Genomic DNA, 15832 nt, shown 5'->3' with positions numbered 1-15832 from the left:
TCGGTTTACAGCCAGCACAGCCCAGTTTGCTCCTGCCCCAGCCAGCTGTAGCCCTGCCTGCCCTGCTCCCCGCTGGGGTTTGAGTTCCCTTGCTTGCCCTTTGCTCTTCCTCATATGCCTCAGCTGGGGCTCGCCCTCCCCACCCACCTTGTGTTTGTCTCCTGTTCCCCTACTCCTTTACTTGCTCCTCTGACAGGTGGCTATGGGTAGCCGCTGTCCCGCAGGTGGCTGTGGAGTAGCCGCTGTCCCGCAGGTGGCTAGGAGTAGCTGCTGTCCCGCAGGTGACCGTGGAGTAGCCACTGTGCAGGCACTGGTGCAGGTGATAGAGAGACACGGTGAACAAAGGATGCCGCCTGCCCACTTGGGTCTGGGGTCTAGTAAGAGAGATAGCCAAGGAGCTAAGCTATTACAGCGTCGTGATTAGTAGCGGGAAGTAGGTGCAGGTGGCTACAGGTGTGCACCCATGTCTCCAGTGTTACTTGATCCAAGACCAAATCCCCAGTCAAGAAGCTCACGTCCGTCTCTGGACCATAGCTCTCCATACTGTTGGTGTATTCACCGGTAAATATTTACTTATTGGATTGCATCACCAGGCACTATTCTAGGAACTGGGGACGCAGCGGTGAAGAACTCAGATAAGTCCCGGCTGTCATGAAGCCGATATTCCATGATGGGCATGCCATGACGGACAGGACACACACAAATTAACAAGCTCAGTGTGTCTCGTGGCAGTGTGTTGTTCTAGGAAGAAAGAAGCAGGAAGAGGGAGGACAGCAGGGCTGAGGGGAGAGAGCCCCCCACAGGTTGGCACAGGGTGGGGAGGCCTCTGAGGAGGAGTCAGACAGGAAGCAGAGCTGCGCAGGATGTGGCCTCCTGTGCTGTTAGGGTGAGCTGGCAAGACTCTGGCCGGGGTGCAGCGCACAAAGAGGAGAGGGAGCCGAGATCAGGCCACTGCAGTGACAGGGTGCAGACCATGTGTGCCTGTGTGAGGTGGGGCTCCTGGGGTGCTCAGTGTGTGGGTGACAGCAAGTTTCACTCTGCTGGTGGCATTTCCAGTTGAAGAGAGGCCATCAGGACAGGGGCAGCGAGGACATTGAGGAAAGTCTCCCTGGGACCCAAGTGAGAGAGGAAGGTGACGGGGACTAGGCTGTGACAGGAAATGGTCAGCTTCTGGATCTACTCCCAAGAGAGAGCCTGTAGGACTGTCTGACAGAGTCGGTGTGAGGAGAAGAAGGGAAAAGGAGGACTTTGGCCTGAACCACACTGGGAGATGGATTGCCCACTTACTGTACTGGGTGTGAATCCCTTGGAATAGGGATGAGGAGTCGGACGGGTCACCCCTGTTTCCTGTTAGGCCTTCAAGGACAGATATGAAGTCAATGTACAGTAGTCAGGAGTTGAGAGGAGAGGGCTGGGCTGGAGATCGCAACAGCAGGGGTCAGCTAGAGCCGGTCTAGGCGATGAGCAGTCAGGCCTCAGAATCAAGGAGCGAGTTAGCAATGTGCAAGTCACAGGGGACCTGATGGACAGTCGTGGTGCAGCAGAGGCAGCAGGACACAGCTGGAAGACAAGGCATCGAAAGGTCCGCAGCGGATCCTCCAGGCCCAGGCCCAGTGGCACAGTCTTTATCCCAGCACCCAGAGGCAGAGGCGGGCAGGTCTCTGTGAGCTCAAGGCCAGCCTGGTCTACAGAGTGAGTTCCAGGACAGCCAGGGCTACACAGAGAAACCCAGTTTCAAAGAAACCAATAAATGAATAAATAAACAAATAAGTGAATATAGAAAAGATCTCTCTTCTTTGCTCTTTATCTTTTTTTCTTATTTTTTTTTTACTCTGAGACAGGGTAGCCTCTCATTCTGTAGCCAAGGCTAGCCCGAAACTGTAGCCATGAACCACCATGCCAGGCTTAGAACCAGGATTTGGAAGTGTGCCGGCTACCCTCTGACTCCTATCAGTTTCTCTCCCTATCTCTCTCTATGAACGTTGTCTGCTTCTTAGGTTGTGTCAGAACGGGGCTGTCTTACCTCCCCTCAGAATTAAATTTGCAGGGGTGGAGGAATGGCTCAGTCAATAAAGTACTTGCCATCCAAGCCTGAAGACTGAGTCTGGTCCCCAGTGCCCAAGTAAAACCTGGAGGCAGGGGCAGGGGGGAGGCAGTGGCAGGGGGGAGGCAGTGGCAGGGGGGAGGCAGTGGCAGGGGGGAGGCAGTGGCAGGGGGGAGGCAGTGGCAGGGGGGAGGCAGGGGCAGGGGGGAGGCAGTGGCAGGGGGGAGGCAGAGAGAGGCCCTCAGGGAAGATCCCATCCAGTGAGAGAATCTACATTAAAAAAAAAAATAGGGCAGGAAGTTGAGCATTGATGAGTGTGTGGGAACTGTCAGAGGAAGACACAATGTTCATTTCTGGGCTTCACAGGTGTTGCTACTTTGTTTCCAACCCAATTACCAGGTTAAAAAAAATCTTAATCAGTAACAATACAAGCTATAAACCTAGATTGGGCAGATCTCCCACTACACTACTCTATTCCCATCTATATTATCCCATATAACTTGCGATTTCTCCAGCCCACTAGCTTCTCTCCAGCCTCTCCGCTTGTATTTTGATGCTAATTCCACTCCTGGGAGGGGCTACAGATGAGGAGTTGCCTTGTGAACCTTCTCCCCACCTTAACTTTTCAAATAAAGAGCTGGGGGTGGTGGTGGCACATGCCTTTAATCCCAGCACTTGGGAGGCAAAGGCAGGCTATTTTCTGAGTTCGAGGCCAGCCTGGTCTACAGAGTGAGTGAGTTCCATGACAGCCAAGGCTACACAGAGAAGCCGTGCCTCAAACAAAAGAGGTGACTGGATGGGTGTTTGAGTTGTGTTGTAGAAGGCTGAAGTTTGGGGACTTGGAATGAAAGGAGGGGTCACAGCAGTGATGGTAGTGGTGGGGCTTGCAGAGGAGACCTGTGAGGCAGAGATCTTTCTCTACTTGAGGGTACTAAATGGGCCGCTAGAGATGGAAGTTTGTTGCTGGTCATTCCTTACCCCTCTGGCACTGTCCGGCCTCTTCAGGCAGCTTGGAGCCCTTGCCCCTGTGTCCCTCCCACTACTTTGGATCTCACCTACCATTATTCAATCTCTTGCTTCCTTGTCAGGATACCCGGAGCCAGAGGTGACCTGGTACAAGGATGACATAGAATTGGACCGTTACTGTGGCTTGCCAAAATACGAGATCACTCATCAAGGCAACCGTCACACCCTGCAGCTGTACAGGTGAGGGAGAGGGGCCGGCTCGGCTCTCTGCCCTCCTGAGGGCCCTGCGCTGGATCCCACCGTCAGACATGGAGTCAGCTGGGTAGAAATGCCCAGGCACTCTCTGGAGTTAGAGGGCAGGGCTCTGCTACTGAGTTGATCTACCTGGTGAACTGTGCTTTCTGCCAGTGTCTGGGATCTCCCCAGGCCAGGGCAGACGTGCTTCTGACAGCCACAAGTGAGTGCTACCAGAGGAGGCCCTGACCCTCAGAAACCTTTTCCATGAGGTCAGCAGCCAGGAAAAGCAACAGTGCCGTCATTACTACTCTCGGGGCTGTGTTGGTCACCTGCTTCTGAACGGAGCTCTTCTGGGCCCCGAGTCTAATCCCTCCCGGGACAGCCTGACCTTGGTCAGCTGCCCTCTTGTGGCCTCAGTTTCCTCCATTGTAACTGAGGAAATTCATGATGCCTAAGGCAGGGCAGGACTTGGATTGGGAGGGAGCCTCTGGTTAATGCCAGAGACTCTGGCTGTGGGGAGGAGGGCTCTCACCTCCCAGGGGAGAGATGGCGCCTCATGCTCCTACCTCTAGGTGTCGGGAAGAAGATGCGGCCATCTACCAAGCCTCTGCCCGGAACACCAAGGGCATCGTGTCCTGCTCGGGGGTCCTCGAGGTGGGCACTATGACAGAGTACAAGATTCACCAGCGCTGGTTCGCCAAGTTGAAACGCAAGGCTGCAGCCAAGATGAAGGAGATTGAACAGAGCTGGAAGCATGGGAAAGAGGCTTCGGGGGAGGCCGACTCGCTTCGCAAGATCAGCCCGGACCGCTTCCAGAGAAAGCGCCGACTGAGCGGAGCTGAAGAAGCGGTGCTCTCGGCGCCCGTCAGGGAAATGGAGGAAGGGGAGACTGAGTCTGCTCAGCACCCAGGTTTGGGTTTGATCAACAGTTTTGCTCCTGGAGAGGCACCCACCAACGGGGAGCCCGCCCCAGAGAACGGGGAAGACGGGGAGCATGGCTTGCTGACGTACATCTGTGAGGTCATGGAACTGGGGCCTCAGAAGACCCCTCCAAAGGAGTCCGGGGCTAAGAAGAAAAGGAAGGATGAGGAAGCTAAACCAGGAAAACAGAAGCCAGAGTTAGAAAAGGCAGAAGGGAGCCAGGGCTCTTCAGAAAATGGCACCCCCAGTTCAGACAAACCCAATTCCAGTAGAAGGGAGAAGGCCATGGATACACAGCCAGCTCAGACCCAGCCCAGAGGCAGGGTAGCACGTGGGCCTGAGCCTTCTGGGATAGAAAGCACCAGGAAGACAGCCTCTGTCCCAGTCATTCAAGACAAGGTCCAGGATGTCCTGCCCCCCGCCCCAGTCCCGGCCCCGGCCCCGGCCCCTGTCCCAGTCCCTGCACCCACCCCTGTTCCAAGCCTCAGCTCAGAGCAGGTATATTTCTCCCTGAAGGACATGTTTATGGAGAGCACTCGGGCAGGCAGGTCCCAGGAAGAGGAAAAACCTCCACCTCCAAGTACCAGAGTGGCTGGAGAAAGTCCCCCAGGGAAGGTACCTGTCAAGGCTAGAGGGGAGAAGGCACCCATGGTCTCCAGCCAGCCCACATCTTCCATGGTCCCCCCACCCATTAAGCCTTTGAACAGGAAGAGATTTGCCCCTCCTAAACCCAAAGTGGAGTCAACTACCACCTCTTCCTCAAGTCAGACTCGAGAAGCTGTGGCCCAGAGTTTAGGGAAGGCCCTACCTCCAGCCTCTACCCAGGTCCCAACACCCCCTGCCCGAAGAAGACACGGCACCCGAGATAGCCCCTTGCAAGGACAAACAAGCCACCGGACTCCAGGAGAGGTAAGTGTGGGGACTGAGGGTTCAGAGGCTGCTCTGGGAAACTGACCTCATGGAAACTCTTGCTGTAAGGGCTTGGCAGCCGCTGAGAGGTGGGCTATTTATAGAAGGGGTGGGGACGGGGTGAAGTACCAGCCAGGAGCAAGGGGCCACAGGCGTGGCCATAGTCCAGATGGGAGCATCCAGGCAGCATAGCCTGGCTATGTCTCTTTTTGTCTGAGAGAACAGAGAGATTCCTGGCAGAGGGAAGAGGGGGGAGATGCTGTTCTCTGGGAGGAGAGAGGAATGCTGAGCTTCAGTGTGTCCTGAGGGAGATAGGAGTGTTTTGGAGTAAGTAGCAGTTATATACGGTGCTCGCTAGAAGACTTAAAAATAGTGTATGTTAGCCGGGCGGTGGCGGCACACACCTTTAATCCCAGCACTTTGGGGGCAGAGGCAGGTGGATCTCTGAGTTCCAGGGCAACCAAGGCTACGCAGAAAACCCCTGTCTTGAAAAACCAGAAAAAAGAAATACTGTAATCCAAGCACTTGGGGGACTTAGGCAGGAAGAGTGAGTCAAGGCCTAGGACACCACGGTAGCAAGACCTTGTTTCAAAATCACTCCCAGGACCCCCAAAAGCTGAATGTCTAAGAAATATGTTTTCCTCTGGCTTTACTTAAGGTTTTGGGGTAGGGCATATCTATCTATGTACCTGGCTGACAGCCCTTAGCAAGGTGTGATCCTGGGCTAGCAGCAGTAGTCAAAATAGTAATCCATACCCGCTCTGCAGATCGTTGCGGGAACTGTGTGCTCGGTAGGCATGGTAGGTGCTCGTGAACTCAGTGTGGAGGCCTGAGATGTGCTATGGTGGGAGGCGGGGGAAGCTGGGGACAGGCGGCTGGCGTTTCTAGGAAACCGGGAGCCAAGAGGAAAATGGGTTTGTGTGAAGGAGGCAGAGGCAGATGGGGTGAGCGGCGTGAAGTTTCAGGATCAGGGTGCAGAGGATAAGATGTGGCTAGGGATTCATGTTCCAAGGCAGAGGGAGGGAAGATTCCCCTAGGGTTGAAGTGTTCCACCTTTGTTCAGTGTTAGCGCCTTAGTATTCCTTCCAGGCTCTGCCCAACAGTGACCTGGTGGTGACAGCCAGGTAGGCCTGGCTCGCTATAAAAAGGACCATTTGGCTTCTCCTTCTTTGACTCTTTTTTTCCCCTCTCTTCTTTTCTCTCCATTTCTCCTTCTCTCTCCTTCCCCCTCCCCTTCCCCTCTCCTTGTGTTCCCAACTGCCCCCTTCTCTTTCTCTCTTCTCCTCTCTCTCTCCTTTTCCTCTCTCCTGTCTCTTCTCTTTTTTTCCTCCTCCTTATTCTTATTCTTTGTCCCCTCTCTTCCTCTGCCTCTACTCCCTTCTAAACCCCCCTTCCAACACCCCCAAATAAACTCTGTTCTATACTAGAATAGAGTTCTATTCTTTTCTGTGACTGGTACTTCAGGGGGGAAGGATGCCTCAACACGGGCCTGCTAAGGCACCCCCTCCCGCCACACCATACTACACTTTACAAAACATACCCTTGGCATTATAAAACATATTGGTCAGGAAAAGAGAAGACAGTATTCTGATGTGTGTGGGGGATAAGATAAATGGGGCACATCTATAGTAAGAATACCTCACGTTTATGAGAAATTCCAGTTTTATTGTGCTCAGCATTTCTCTTTGCTAGTGGTAGTGGTGATAACCTCTGACTTGGGCAGGAAGTAAGCTGAGCTTGTTTCTCAGGGAAGAGGGAGCCCACAGTCCTGGCTCCCTCCGTGAGCTGAGGCTCTCTGTGGGAAGGAGTGTGTCACCAGTGTGTGGGCAGGACAGATGCTTGGAGCGGTGAGGTAAAGGCAAACACACGAGGGACCATTGATTCAGCAACTTAGGGCAAGATGGGGAGAAGGGGGTTTGGTGGATAATGGAGATGGACTTCCTCACAAAGAGAGAGCCTTCGAGAGGGAAGAAGGAGAGTCCTGGGCTCAGGGGCGACTGGGCTGTGGTTTTATTTTAGTGCTAAGGTTAGGCTGTGGGAGAGTACATCGGAGGGCTTTGGGGTGGGACAAATCTCAAAGACCTCACACCACACCCAGCATCTTCTGCCTACCTTGATTTCAGTTCCTGGTGACATCAGCTCCCCAGTGACTCCAGGAAAGTTTGCTAGGGCTACTCTAGGTCCCCCAACAGCCACAGGCTGTACAACAGCCTTCCAGAGAAATGGCCTTTGGAGGCCCCGAGGGAGCTCATTAGGAAGTCATCAATCAGGCTAGCTGCCAAGTGTGTGCTCGAACCTGGCTCCTCTGCCCTCGCTGGTGGGAATCCCACACCCAGGTGGCTGGATCCTCCTGGCAGGCCTAGGGGCGGATGTGCCAGCTCCTCCTCCCTTGGATGGGGCACTGTAGGCAGCTCAGGTACCTCAGAAGCTGAGTCTGGTTCTTCTTCTGCCAGAACTGTGTCTGACTTTTATGTCTATATTTTTGGCAAGCTTCAAAACAATTAAATATTTGTGTGAAAAATACATTTAACATGTAGATAGATATGTATTTTATTTATTTTTGTGTACATACATGTATGCATGTGTGAATATGTATGTGTGTGCAATAGATTTGTCAACAAGTGTGTGTGGAGATGAGGGGACAACTTACAGGAGTTGATTCTCTCCTGCTGTGTGGGCCCCAGGGAGGGAACATCAGATCCCTGAGCTGGAGTTATGGACGGTTCTGAATCACCACACGGTTCTGAAACCGCAAGAGCAGCAAGTTTGCTGGGTGTGGTGTTGCACACCTTTGATCTCAGTACTTGGGAGACAAAGGCAGGTGGGTTTCTGATTGGAAGCTAGCCGGGACTACATAGAGAGACTCTGCCTCCAAAAACAAAAACAAAGTAGTATTTTAATCATCGAGTGGTCTCTCTAGCTCTTTATTTCCATTTACCACTATACTATTATCATTGTGTGAGTGTGCATGTGTGTGTGTGTGTGTGTAGTTCATCTCACAGTGTGTGTGTGTAGGACAGAGGACAACTCCAGGAGTTGGTTTTCTTCTCTCACTGTGAGAACAAGACCTTGAACTCAGGTCATCAAACTTGCACACCAGGCTCTTTGATCTGCTCAGCCATCTTGCTACACTAATGTAGTTTTCTATACTGCATATATATACATGCATGTGTATATATATATATACATATATATATACATATATATATGTGTGTGTGCGTGTGTGTACATATATCTATACATATATGTATATATACACATATGTATATATATGTATTATATATGTGTATATGTATATATAATTATTTTATGTAGCCGAGCAGTGGTGGTACACGCCTGTAATCCCAGCACTCTGGGAGGCAGAGGCAGGTGGATTTCTGAGTTCGAGGCCAGCCTGGTCTACTGAGTGAGCTCCAGGACAGCCAGGGCTACACAGAGAAACCCTGTCTCAGAAAAAAACAAAAAAAAACAAAAAAAAAACAAATCCATAATTATTTCATGAGCATTCTCCATGGTTTAAAAAAAACTTCCACATGATTAGGTCTTGAATGCCATAGCAAGAACATTTTAAGCACTTCCTCCACCTGCCTGGAGCTTTGCAGGCAACAGCACAGGCATAAGAGACCTGAGCATGTCTTCCCCCTTCTTTAAAAATTAAAAACCAATATATATTTATATGTGTGAGTATTTTTCCTGAGGATCTCCTGGAACTGGGATTACGGAGGCTGTGAGCCACCAGGTGGTTGCAAGAGCAGCATCGCTCCCGCCCTTTGAGCTCACCTCCTGATAAACCCTGTAGGTCCTGAGAAATGGTCATCCCTGGGGGTGGGAACTCCTGCCTCACGTTGGGCTGTGTCTTCCAGGGTGTGCAGGAATGGATCTCCTGAGGGGTGGTGGAGCTGGGGAGATTTCTGCTGAATCAAGGGATGGTCCCCACTGACACGGTGACAAATGCAAAGATGATACCATGGGTGATGGCTGCCAGGCTCTGTGCTGGAGCCAAGCACTGCCACCTCAGGTTTCAATGGGAGAGACATCTGAGAAGAGGCCAGACCTGTTTAGCATGGTGGATTTGTAACTAGTGATATACCGTTAGAAGAAAATGTTGAATGGCATTATTTGTAGTGGAAAACACTACCCATTACATCTTCAGATACAAAGAAACCAGATGCAAGGAAGGAGGGCACCATTTTAGGAAGAGCAAACAGAATGAGGCTAGGGGCTGAGGGAAGGCGGTGGATGGGGGGGGAGGGGGTGCAGAGCCGCATGGCCCTCCCACCTGCTCACAGGCCGCAGAGCACCAGGAGCTTCTTTCTCCTCGCTTTCCTCCCTCCGTGGCTTGTGCTCTGTGCCCCGTCTCCCTACAGCATGAAGGCTTGCATGAGGCAGAAAGGAGGAGAGAACTGGGACGTACTGAGTGCCAGCTTCCCTTAGCGCTGGGTTAGGTAGTTCACACCAACCTCACACTTCAGTCAAACCAAGGAATCAGAGCAAAATATGAGAAGTGTCTTTAAAAAAAAAAGATTTATTTATTTATTATATGTAAGTACACTGTAGCTGTCTTCAGACATTCCAGAAGAGGGTGTCAGATCTTGTTACGATGGTTGTGAAACACCATGTAGTTGCTGGGATTTGAACTCAGGATGTTTGGAAGAGCAGTCAGTGCTCTTACCCATGGGAGAGCTAACAAAGTGAGCTAGTGGGCCAGGTTCTGGGAGGAGACTGAAATCAAGAGTGGTGAGCCCAGAGGCTTAAGAGATGAGATGGTTCAGCGGGCTTTGCTGTGCAGGCGTGAGGACCTGAGTTGGCTCGGCCGTTCTCATGTTATGCTGGGCAGGCGCACCGCCTGCCTGTACTCACAGAACTGAGGAGGTGGAGACGGGACTCCCAGAGCCTCAGTGACTCTAGCTTGCTGCAATCCTCTTGTCTCAGTTTCCCAAATGCTGGGTGGGATTTTGTGGGTGCTTACGATGCCTGTTTTGTTTTGTTTTTTAAATTATTATTCTTTTCAGATTATTTTGTAAAAGTATTTAATATACAATATTTAGCACCAATTTAAGATAAGTACTAAAACTAAAATACTTTCTAAATTCAGGAAGGTAAAGGGGTGAGGTCAGAAACCTCAGCAAAGAACTAGCTACGATAAGCAGCAGCGGCACAGGGCTGGGATGTGACTCAGGTGGTAGAGGAGCCCGGGTCTTCCCCAGTACGCAGGAAGGCCCCGGGTGGGATTCTCAGTACCACATAAGCAGGGAGCGGTGGCTAATGCCTAAAATCCTAACACTCTGGAGGTAGAATCAGGAGGATCAGAAGTTCAAGGCCATCCTTGACTTCATAGAGAGTTCTAGGCCAGCTTGGGAGGCATAAACCACTATCTCAAAAACAAAAAGAGAATCCAAATGCCCCTAGAAGGGCAGAGAAATGGGCCAACTGGCAACTACAACCTCAGAGGCTGGAATGGAAGTTACAGTGTGAATACAAAGGCCCCCAGTCTCGACTCTTCTTCTCCGTGTGAGGTTGGGGGAGGGGTTGTGCGTCTGAGGGGAAAGACAAGGTCCTTGCAGGAAAACACTGAGTTAGAAGTCAGCTCTGAGAGCAGTTTTCTCCGGAGCCCTGTCGCACTCCCCAGCCTGATGCTTAGAGCAGAGGCTGTGGTGAGCCTGCCTCGCCCTGTGCTAACTCTCTTCAGGTTCTAGGGTGTGCCCTGGCCGTTCCTACTGACCTCTGTCCTAGCACGGAGACCTCTGGTTACGCTGCGGGGAGAGAGCTCATGGCAGACGGCCTGTGTCAAGTGTGTAACCTCTGACCCACTGGCATCTGCCCCTTTGGCCTTCTTACTGGTTAGATCTGGCTGCCAACGGAGGACATGGTCCACTAGGTCAGATTTGAGGCTAGGTCTCATTTGTGACCATGGTGACATGGTGGCAGAAGCCAGATGTCTAGAACCTTGAGGGAGGAGAATGTTCTCCCTGTGCACAGGACCTTGGTTCTGAGACCCTGGCACGAAGCTCTGATGAGAGTTTCTGTGAGTTGTTCGTTGAGTCTCTCCTTTGTCCGAGGCAAGGCTCACAGGTGAAGTTATATAGCAGAGCTGGGTAATGAAATTCCAGAGACCTAGGGACCTAGAAAGTCCTGGGGAAATGATGAAGAGGGGGTGGCTTGGAGAATGACCTCGGAGACTCATGAATAAGCCTACTTCTCAAATACTACACATTTTGCGGGCGGTGGTGGCGCACGCCTGTAGTCCCAGCACTTGGAAGGCAGAGGCAGACGGATTTCTGAGTTCAAGGCCAGCCTGGTCTACAGAGTGAGTTCCAGGACAGCCAGGGCTACACAGAGAAACCCTGTCTCAAAAAACAAAAAACAAAAAAACCCCAAACCAAACCAAAACAAAAAGCTATGTATTTCAAGACTTGTTTGAGAGTGGCTGGAGTTGGGACCGTCATTCAAGTATCAGGCTCCCACTTGGGTGGTACAGGCAAGGGACAGGTTCACTACAGGCAAGGCCTTGAAAATGGGCAGACACAAAAACCACCATGTCGGAGGGTTGAGTGGGACTTGCAGCTTGAACACAATCAAGAAGACAGCGTCCTAAGTCAGAAATATTAGCATTAGAAAGCTGTCGAGATGGCTCAGCAGTTAAGAGTTCTTGCTGCTCCTCCAGAGGACCCAAATTTGGTTTCCAGCACCCAGCTCACAACTGCCTTTAACTCCCACTCTAGGGGATCCAGGGTCACATCTAGCACATATCACATCGCCAACTTCTGGAGAGTTTCCCTCCTCCTAGCCATTGTGCCTTGTGTGATCATATCAGATGATTCTAATACCTAGGTCCTTTGTTTGTTTGCTTGCTTCTTGTTGTTTTTTGTTTTTTTTTTTGGTTTTGTTTTGTTTTGTTTTTTGGATTTGCTTTTTTTCGAGATAGGGTTTCTCTGTGTAGCCCTGGCTGTCCTGGAACTCACTCTGTAGACCAGGCTGGCCTCGAACTCAGAAATCTGCCTGCCTCTGCCTCCCAGAGTGCTGGGATTACCCTTCTTGTTGTTTTAAGACAGGGTCTCGCTATGTAGCTCTGAAGGTCCTAGAACTCATTATTAGACCAGGCTAGCCTAAAACACAAAAATCAGAGCCTGGAGTGAGATGGCTCAGCAGTTCAAAACACTGACGGCTCTTCCAGATTGACCTGGGTTCAATTCCCAGGGCCCATGTGGCAGCTTACAACTGTCTGTAACTCAACGATCTGACAAACTCACTCAGACATAAATAATGTACATTAAAACAAAACAAAACCCAAAAAGCTTAGGAATCTGCCTGCCTCTGCCCCCTGAATGCTGGAATCGGAGACCCGTACCACCACACCCAGATAAATAACATCATGTGTAGACATTATATGCGAGCAAATATAAACTACATCTTGGCTGGGCATGGTGAATTTGAGGCTAACCTTGTCTACATGTGAGCTCAAGGCCATTTTGGGCTAGGTGGTACTATGATTTAAAAAGAAAACAGCACGCAGAGAGCAGGATTATTCTGTCACCATCCTCTGCAGCATGGCTGTCTGTCTGCCAGTTGTTTAGGAGAAAAAAGGAGTAAGAAGGAAACCGTTTAATGCTCAGCCGGGGATTTAAGTCATTGGATGAGATTTACAGAAATACATACACAGGAGAGCTTAATTCCATTCATTATTATCAGATAAAAAAGTTAAATTTGGTAATTTAACTGTCATTGACAAATGTTGTAAAAAACGCCACTCAAATCTATCATCTAGAAACACACTTCCGTCAGACCGGCTCAGCTATGCTGGGCCAATGTCTCTGATGCAAGTGCACATGTGGCAACCAGAAGCAAAAGGTAGACATGTTGCCTTGCTTTTTTTGTTTGTTTGTTTTTTGTTTTTTGTTTTGGATTTGGTTTTTTTTTTTTTCGAGACAGGGTTTCTCTGTATAGCCCTGGCTGTCCTGGAACTCACTCTGTAGACCAGGCTGGCCTCGAACTCAGAAATCCACCTGCCTCTGCCTCCCAGAGTGCTGGGATTACAGGCGTGTGCCACCCCCGCTCAGCTATATAAAATAATTATATATACATATACATATACACATATACACACATATAATACATATATATACATATGTATATATATACATATATGTAACGAAAGCACAAGATAAAATTGCCTTGTTATTTCAAATGATAGAGAAAAAGAAAGTTTAAAGCTCAAGATGATCTACAGGGAGACACAGATTTGCAAGAAGCTAGGAGACTACTACCAGGAATTTGTCTTTTTGTTTCTTTTTTTAATTGGAGAAAGAGGAATGTTGGTGGCTGTGAGAAAATACTAGTTCCAACGGTTTCTAAAGGAAAAGGAGGAGGTCTAGAATATACTCCAAAGATTGAGAAATCTTTCTTGTTTGATGACAAAGATGATGACTGTGTACCTGGGTTAGAAGGGGATAAAGTTGTGGTTTTGTCACAGTAGAAGGCACTGTGGTAGAAAACAAACAGAAAAGCCAAGTAGCTGTCCAAAGGGGACTCATGGCAAATACTGGGGGCTGGGGCTGCCAAAGATGAAGAGATCTTGGGAAATAATGCATATGTGTGTATGTGTGTGTGTGTGTGTGTGTGTGTGAGAGAGAGAGAGAGAGAGAGAGAGAGAGAGAGAGTCAAAAGAAGAAAAGATTGCATCAGAGGCTGGAGAATGAGTGGACCTTTATTCTCTGAGAATTTAAGCAGGAAGAGACTGGATGAAAGTAAACACTGATGTTCTTTGTAATGGAGAAGCTTAGATGATACCACCTGGGTTTGCGCCACACAATTAAAAAGTAGATTTATTGTACACATGTGAATGCTTTGCTTACATGTCTGTATGGCACCATGTGTGTGCCTGATGACCACAGAGTCAGAAGAGGGCATCAGAGCCCTGTACGCGTTACGTTACAGATCGCTGTGAGCTGCCATGTAGTTGTTGGGAACCAAACCAGTTCCTCTGCGAGAGCGACAAGTATTCTTGAGCTGCTGAGTCGTCTCCCCAGCCTCAGCTCGGACAACTGTCTAAAGAAATACGTCGCTGGGGCTGGGGGAATGCTAAACTGTTGCCTCACAAATATGAGTACCCTAGTTCAATTTTCCATGCCCACTTAAAACAGCTGGGCATAGTGTCATATGCCTGTAGTCCCAACACCGGGGAAGCAGAGGTGTGGATCCTTGGAGTTCACTGGTCAGTTAGTCTAGCTGAATTGGTGAGCCACGGGTCCAGGTAAAAGACCCTGTCTCAAAAAATCAAGGTGAAAGTTCCCAAGGGACCACACCCTAAGTTGGTTTATGGCTTTACCTATGTGTGCACCTGTGCATATACCTATGCACACTATTCCCGGAAATATATTGTTTGAGCACACATTCTATTGCTTAGAAGGCTCTGCTTGTAGACATGTAGAGAAACAGTCATTCATTGGCTGTATAGTTGCTGGTCTCTAAGCTGTGCTGGACCCTCAATATAGAGAAGGGCCCATGGATACACACACAGGGTAAATTGCCACATAGTATGAGGGTGTGAGGATACAATGTCACCAATGCTTTAGCAGGCTCGGGAAGGAATAAGGTCCTCAGAGGAAGGAGGAGCCATGAGTAAGCCATGCAGGTCAGGGTGGGTGGTCAACACGCAGAGTAGATACAGACAGTGCAGTAAGTTGGTGTTAGCTGGAGGGACCGAGAACTGAGCCCAGAGATGCTGGGACTCCTGCTCGAGTCAGACCTTATTTATCAAAATAAGAGGTTATCTTATTTCTACTTTTGTAGCTCTGGTTGTCCTAGAAGTCACTCTGTAGACCAGGCTGGCTTCAAACTCACAGTAATCCACCTGCCTCTGCTTCCTAAATGCTGGCCACCATGCCCAGCTGAAGAGTTAATTTTTTAAATTTTTCATCTTATATTTTTGTTGAATATGTGTCATATGCACATAATATAAAGTGAAAAGGTTCGTAAGAGGGCTGGAGAGACGGTTCAGTGGAGAGAAGGCTCAGTGGAGAGAAGGCTCAGTGGAGAGAAGGCTCAGTGGAGAGAAGGCTCAGTGGAGAGAAGGCTCAGTGGAGAGAAGGCTCGGTGGAGAGAAGGCTCAGTGGAGAGACGGCTCGGTGGAGAGAAGGCTCAGTGGAGAGATGGCTCAGGAGCGCTCTTGTTGAGGACCAAGTTCAGATCCCAGCACACACACATTGGGCATCCCACCTGCAACTCTGACGCCCTCTTCTGGACATCTTGGACATTCCACGCACATATAGATATGTGTTGGTTGTCAAAGAGAAGCTAAAGAACGGTTAAGTTAAAAATTCTTCAGACTACGAATATTTAGCAAATAATCCCCCATATTCATTTAGAACATATCCCCCATATTCACACCACCCATTCAAAATTCTTCATTTAGTGAAGAAACTAAATTTTACTATATTTTGGCTACATATAATTTTAAAATTTGTATTCTGTTCTTGAGATAGGATCTCACATGCCTTAGTTGGCATGGAACTCTTTCTATAGACCAGGCTAGACTGGTTGTAGAGATCCCCCTGCCTCTGCCTCCAGAGTGCTAGGAGTAAAGGTATTTGCTACCACACTTGGCTTAATTCTTGATTGTTTGTTTGGTTGGTTGGTTGGGCTTTTTTTGGAACAGGGTTTCTCTGTGTATTGTTACTGTTACCTTGGCTGTCCTGGACTCACTCTGTAGACCAGGTTGGTCCTGAGCTCCCAGAGATCCGCCTGCCTCTGCTGGGA

At 49.7% G+C, this 15832-nt stretch overlaps 1 protein-coding gene across 1 annotated transcript in view; it reads left to right on the top strand.

Annotated features, from left to right (window-relative positions):
- The window catches only part of Alpk3 (alpha kinase 3), a 47043-nt gene that overhangs the window by 15713 nt on the left and 15498 nt on the right, over positions 1-15832 (top strand). Inside the window, exons 3-4 of the mRNA XM_052159726.1 lie at positions 3133-3250; positions 3820-5077. Of these exons, the coding sequence (XP_052015686.1) occupies positions 3133-3250; positions 3820-5077 (1376 nt within the window). The remainder of the gene's footprint in view (positions 1-3132; positions 3251-3819; positions 5078-15832) is intronic.

Source organism: Apodemus sylvaticus, chromosome 1 (genome assembly GCF_947179515.1).
Source record: "Apodemus sylvaticus chromosome 1, mApoSyl1.1, whole genome shotgun sequence".
Classification (NCBI taxonomy): domain Eukaryota; kingdom Metazoa; phylum Chordata; class Mammalia; order Rodentia; family Muridae; genus Apodemus; species Apodemus sylvaticus.
Note: the sequence above shows the minus strand (reverse complement) of the source record. Positions and strands in the feature narration are given on the sequence as shown.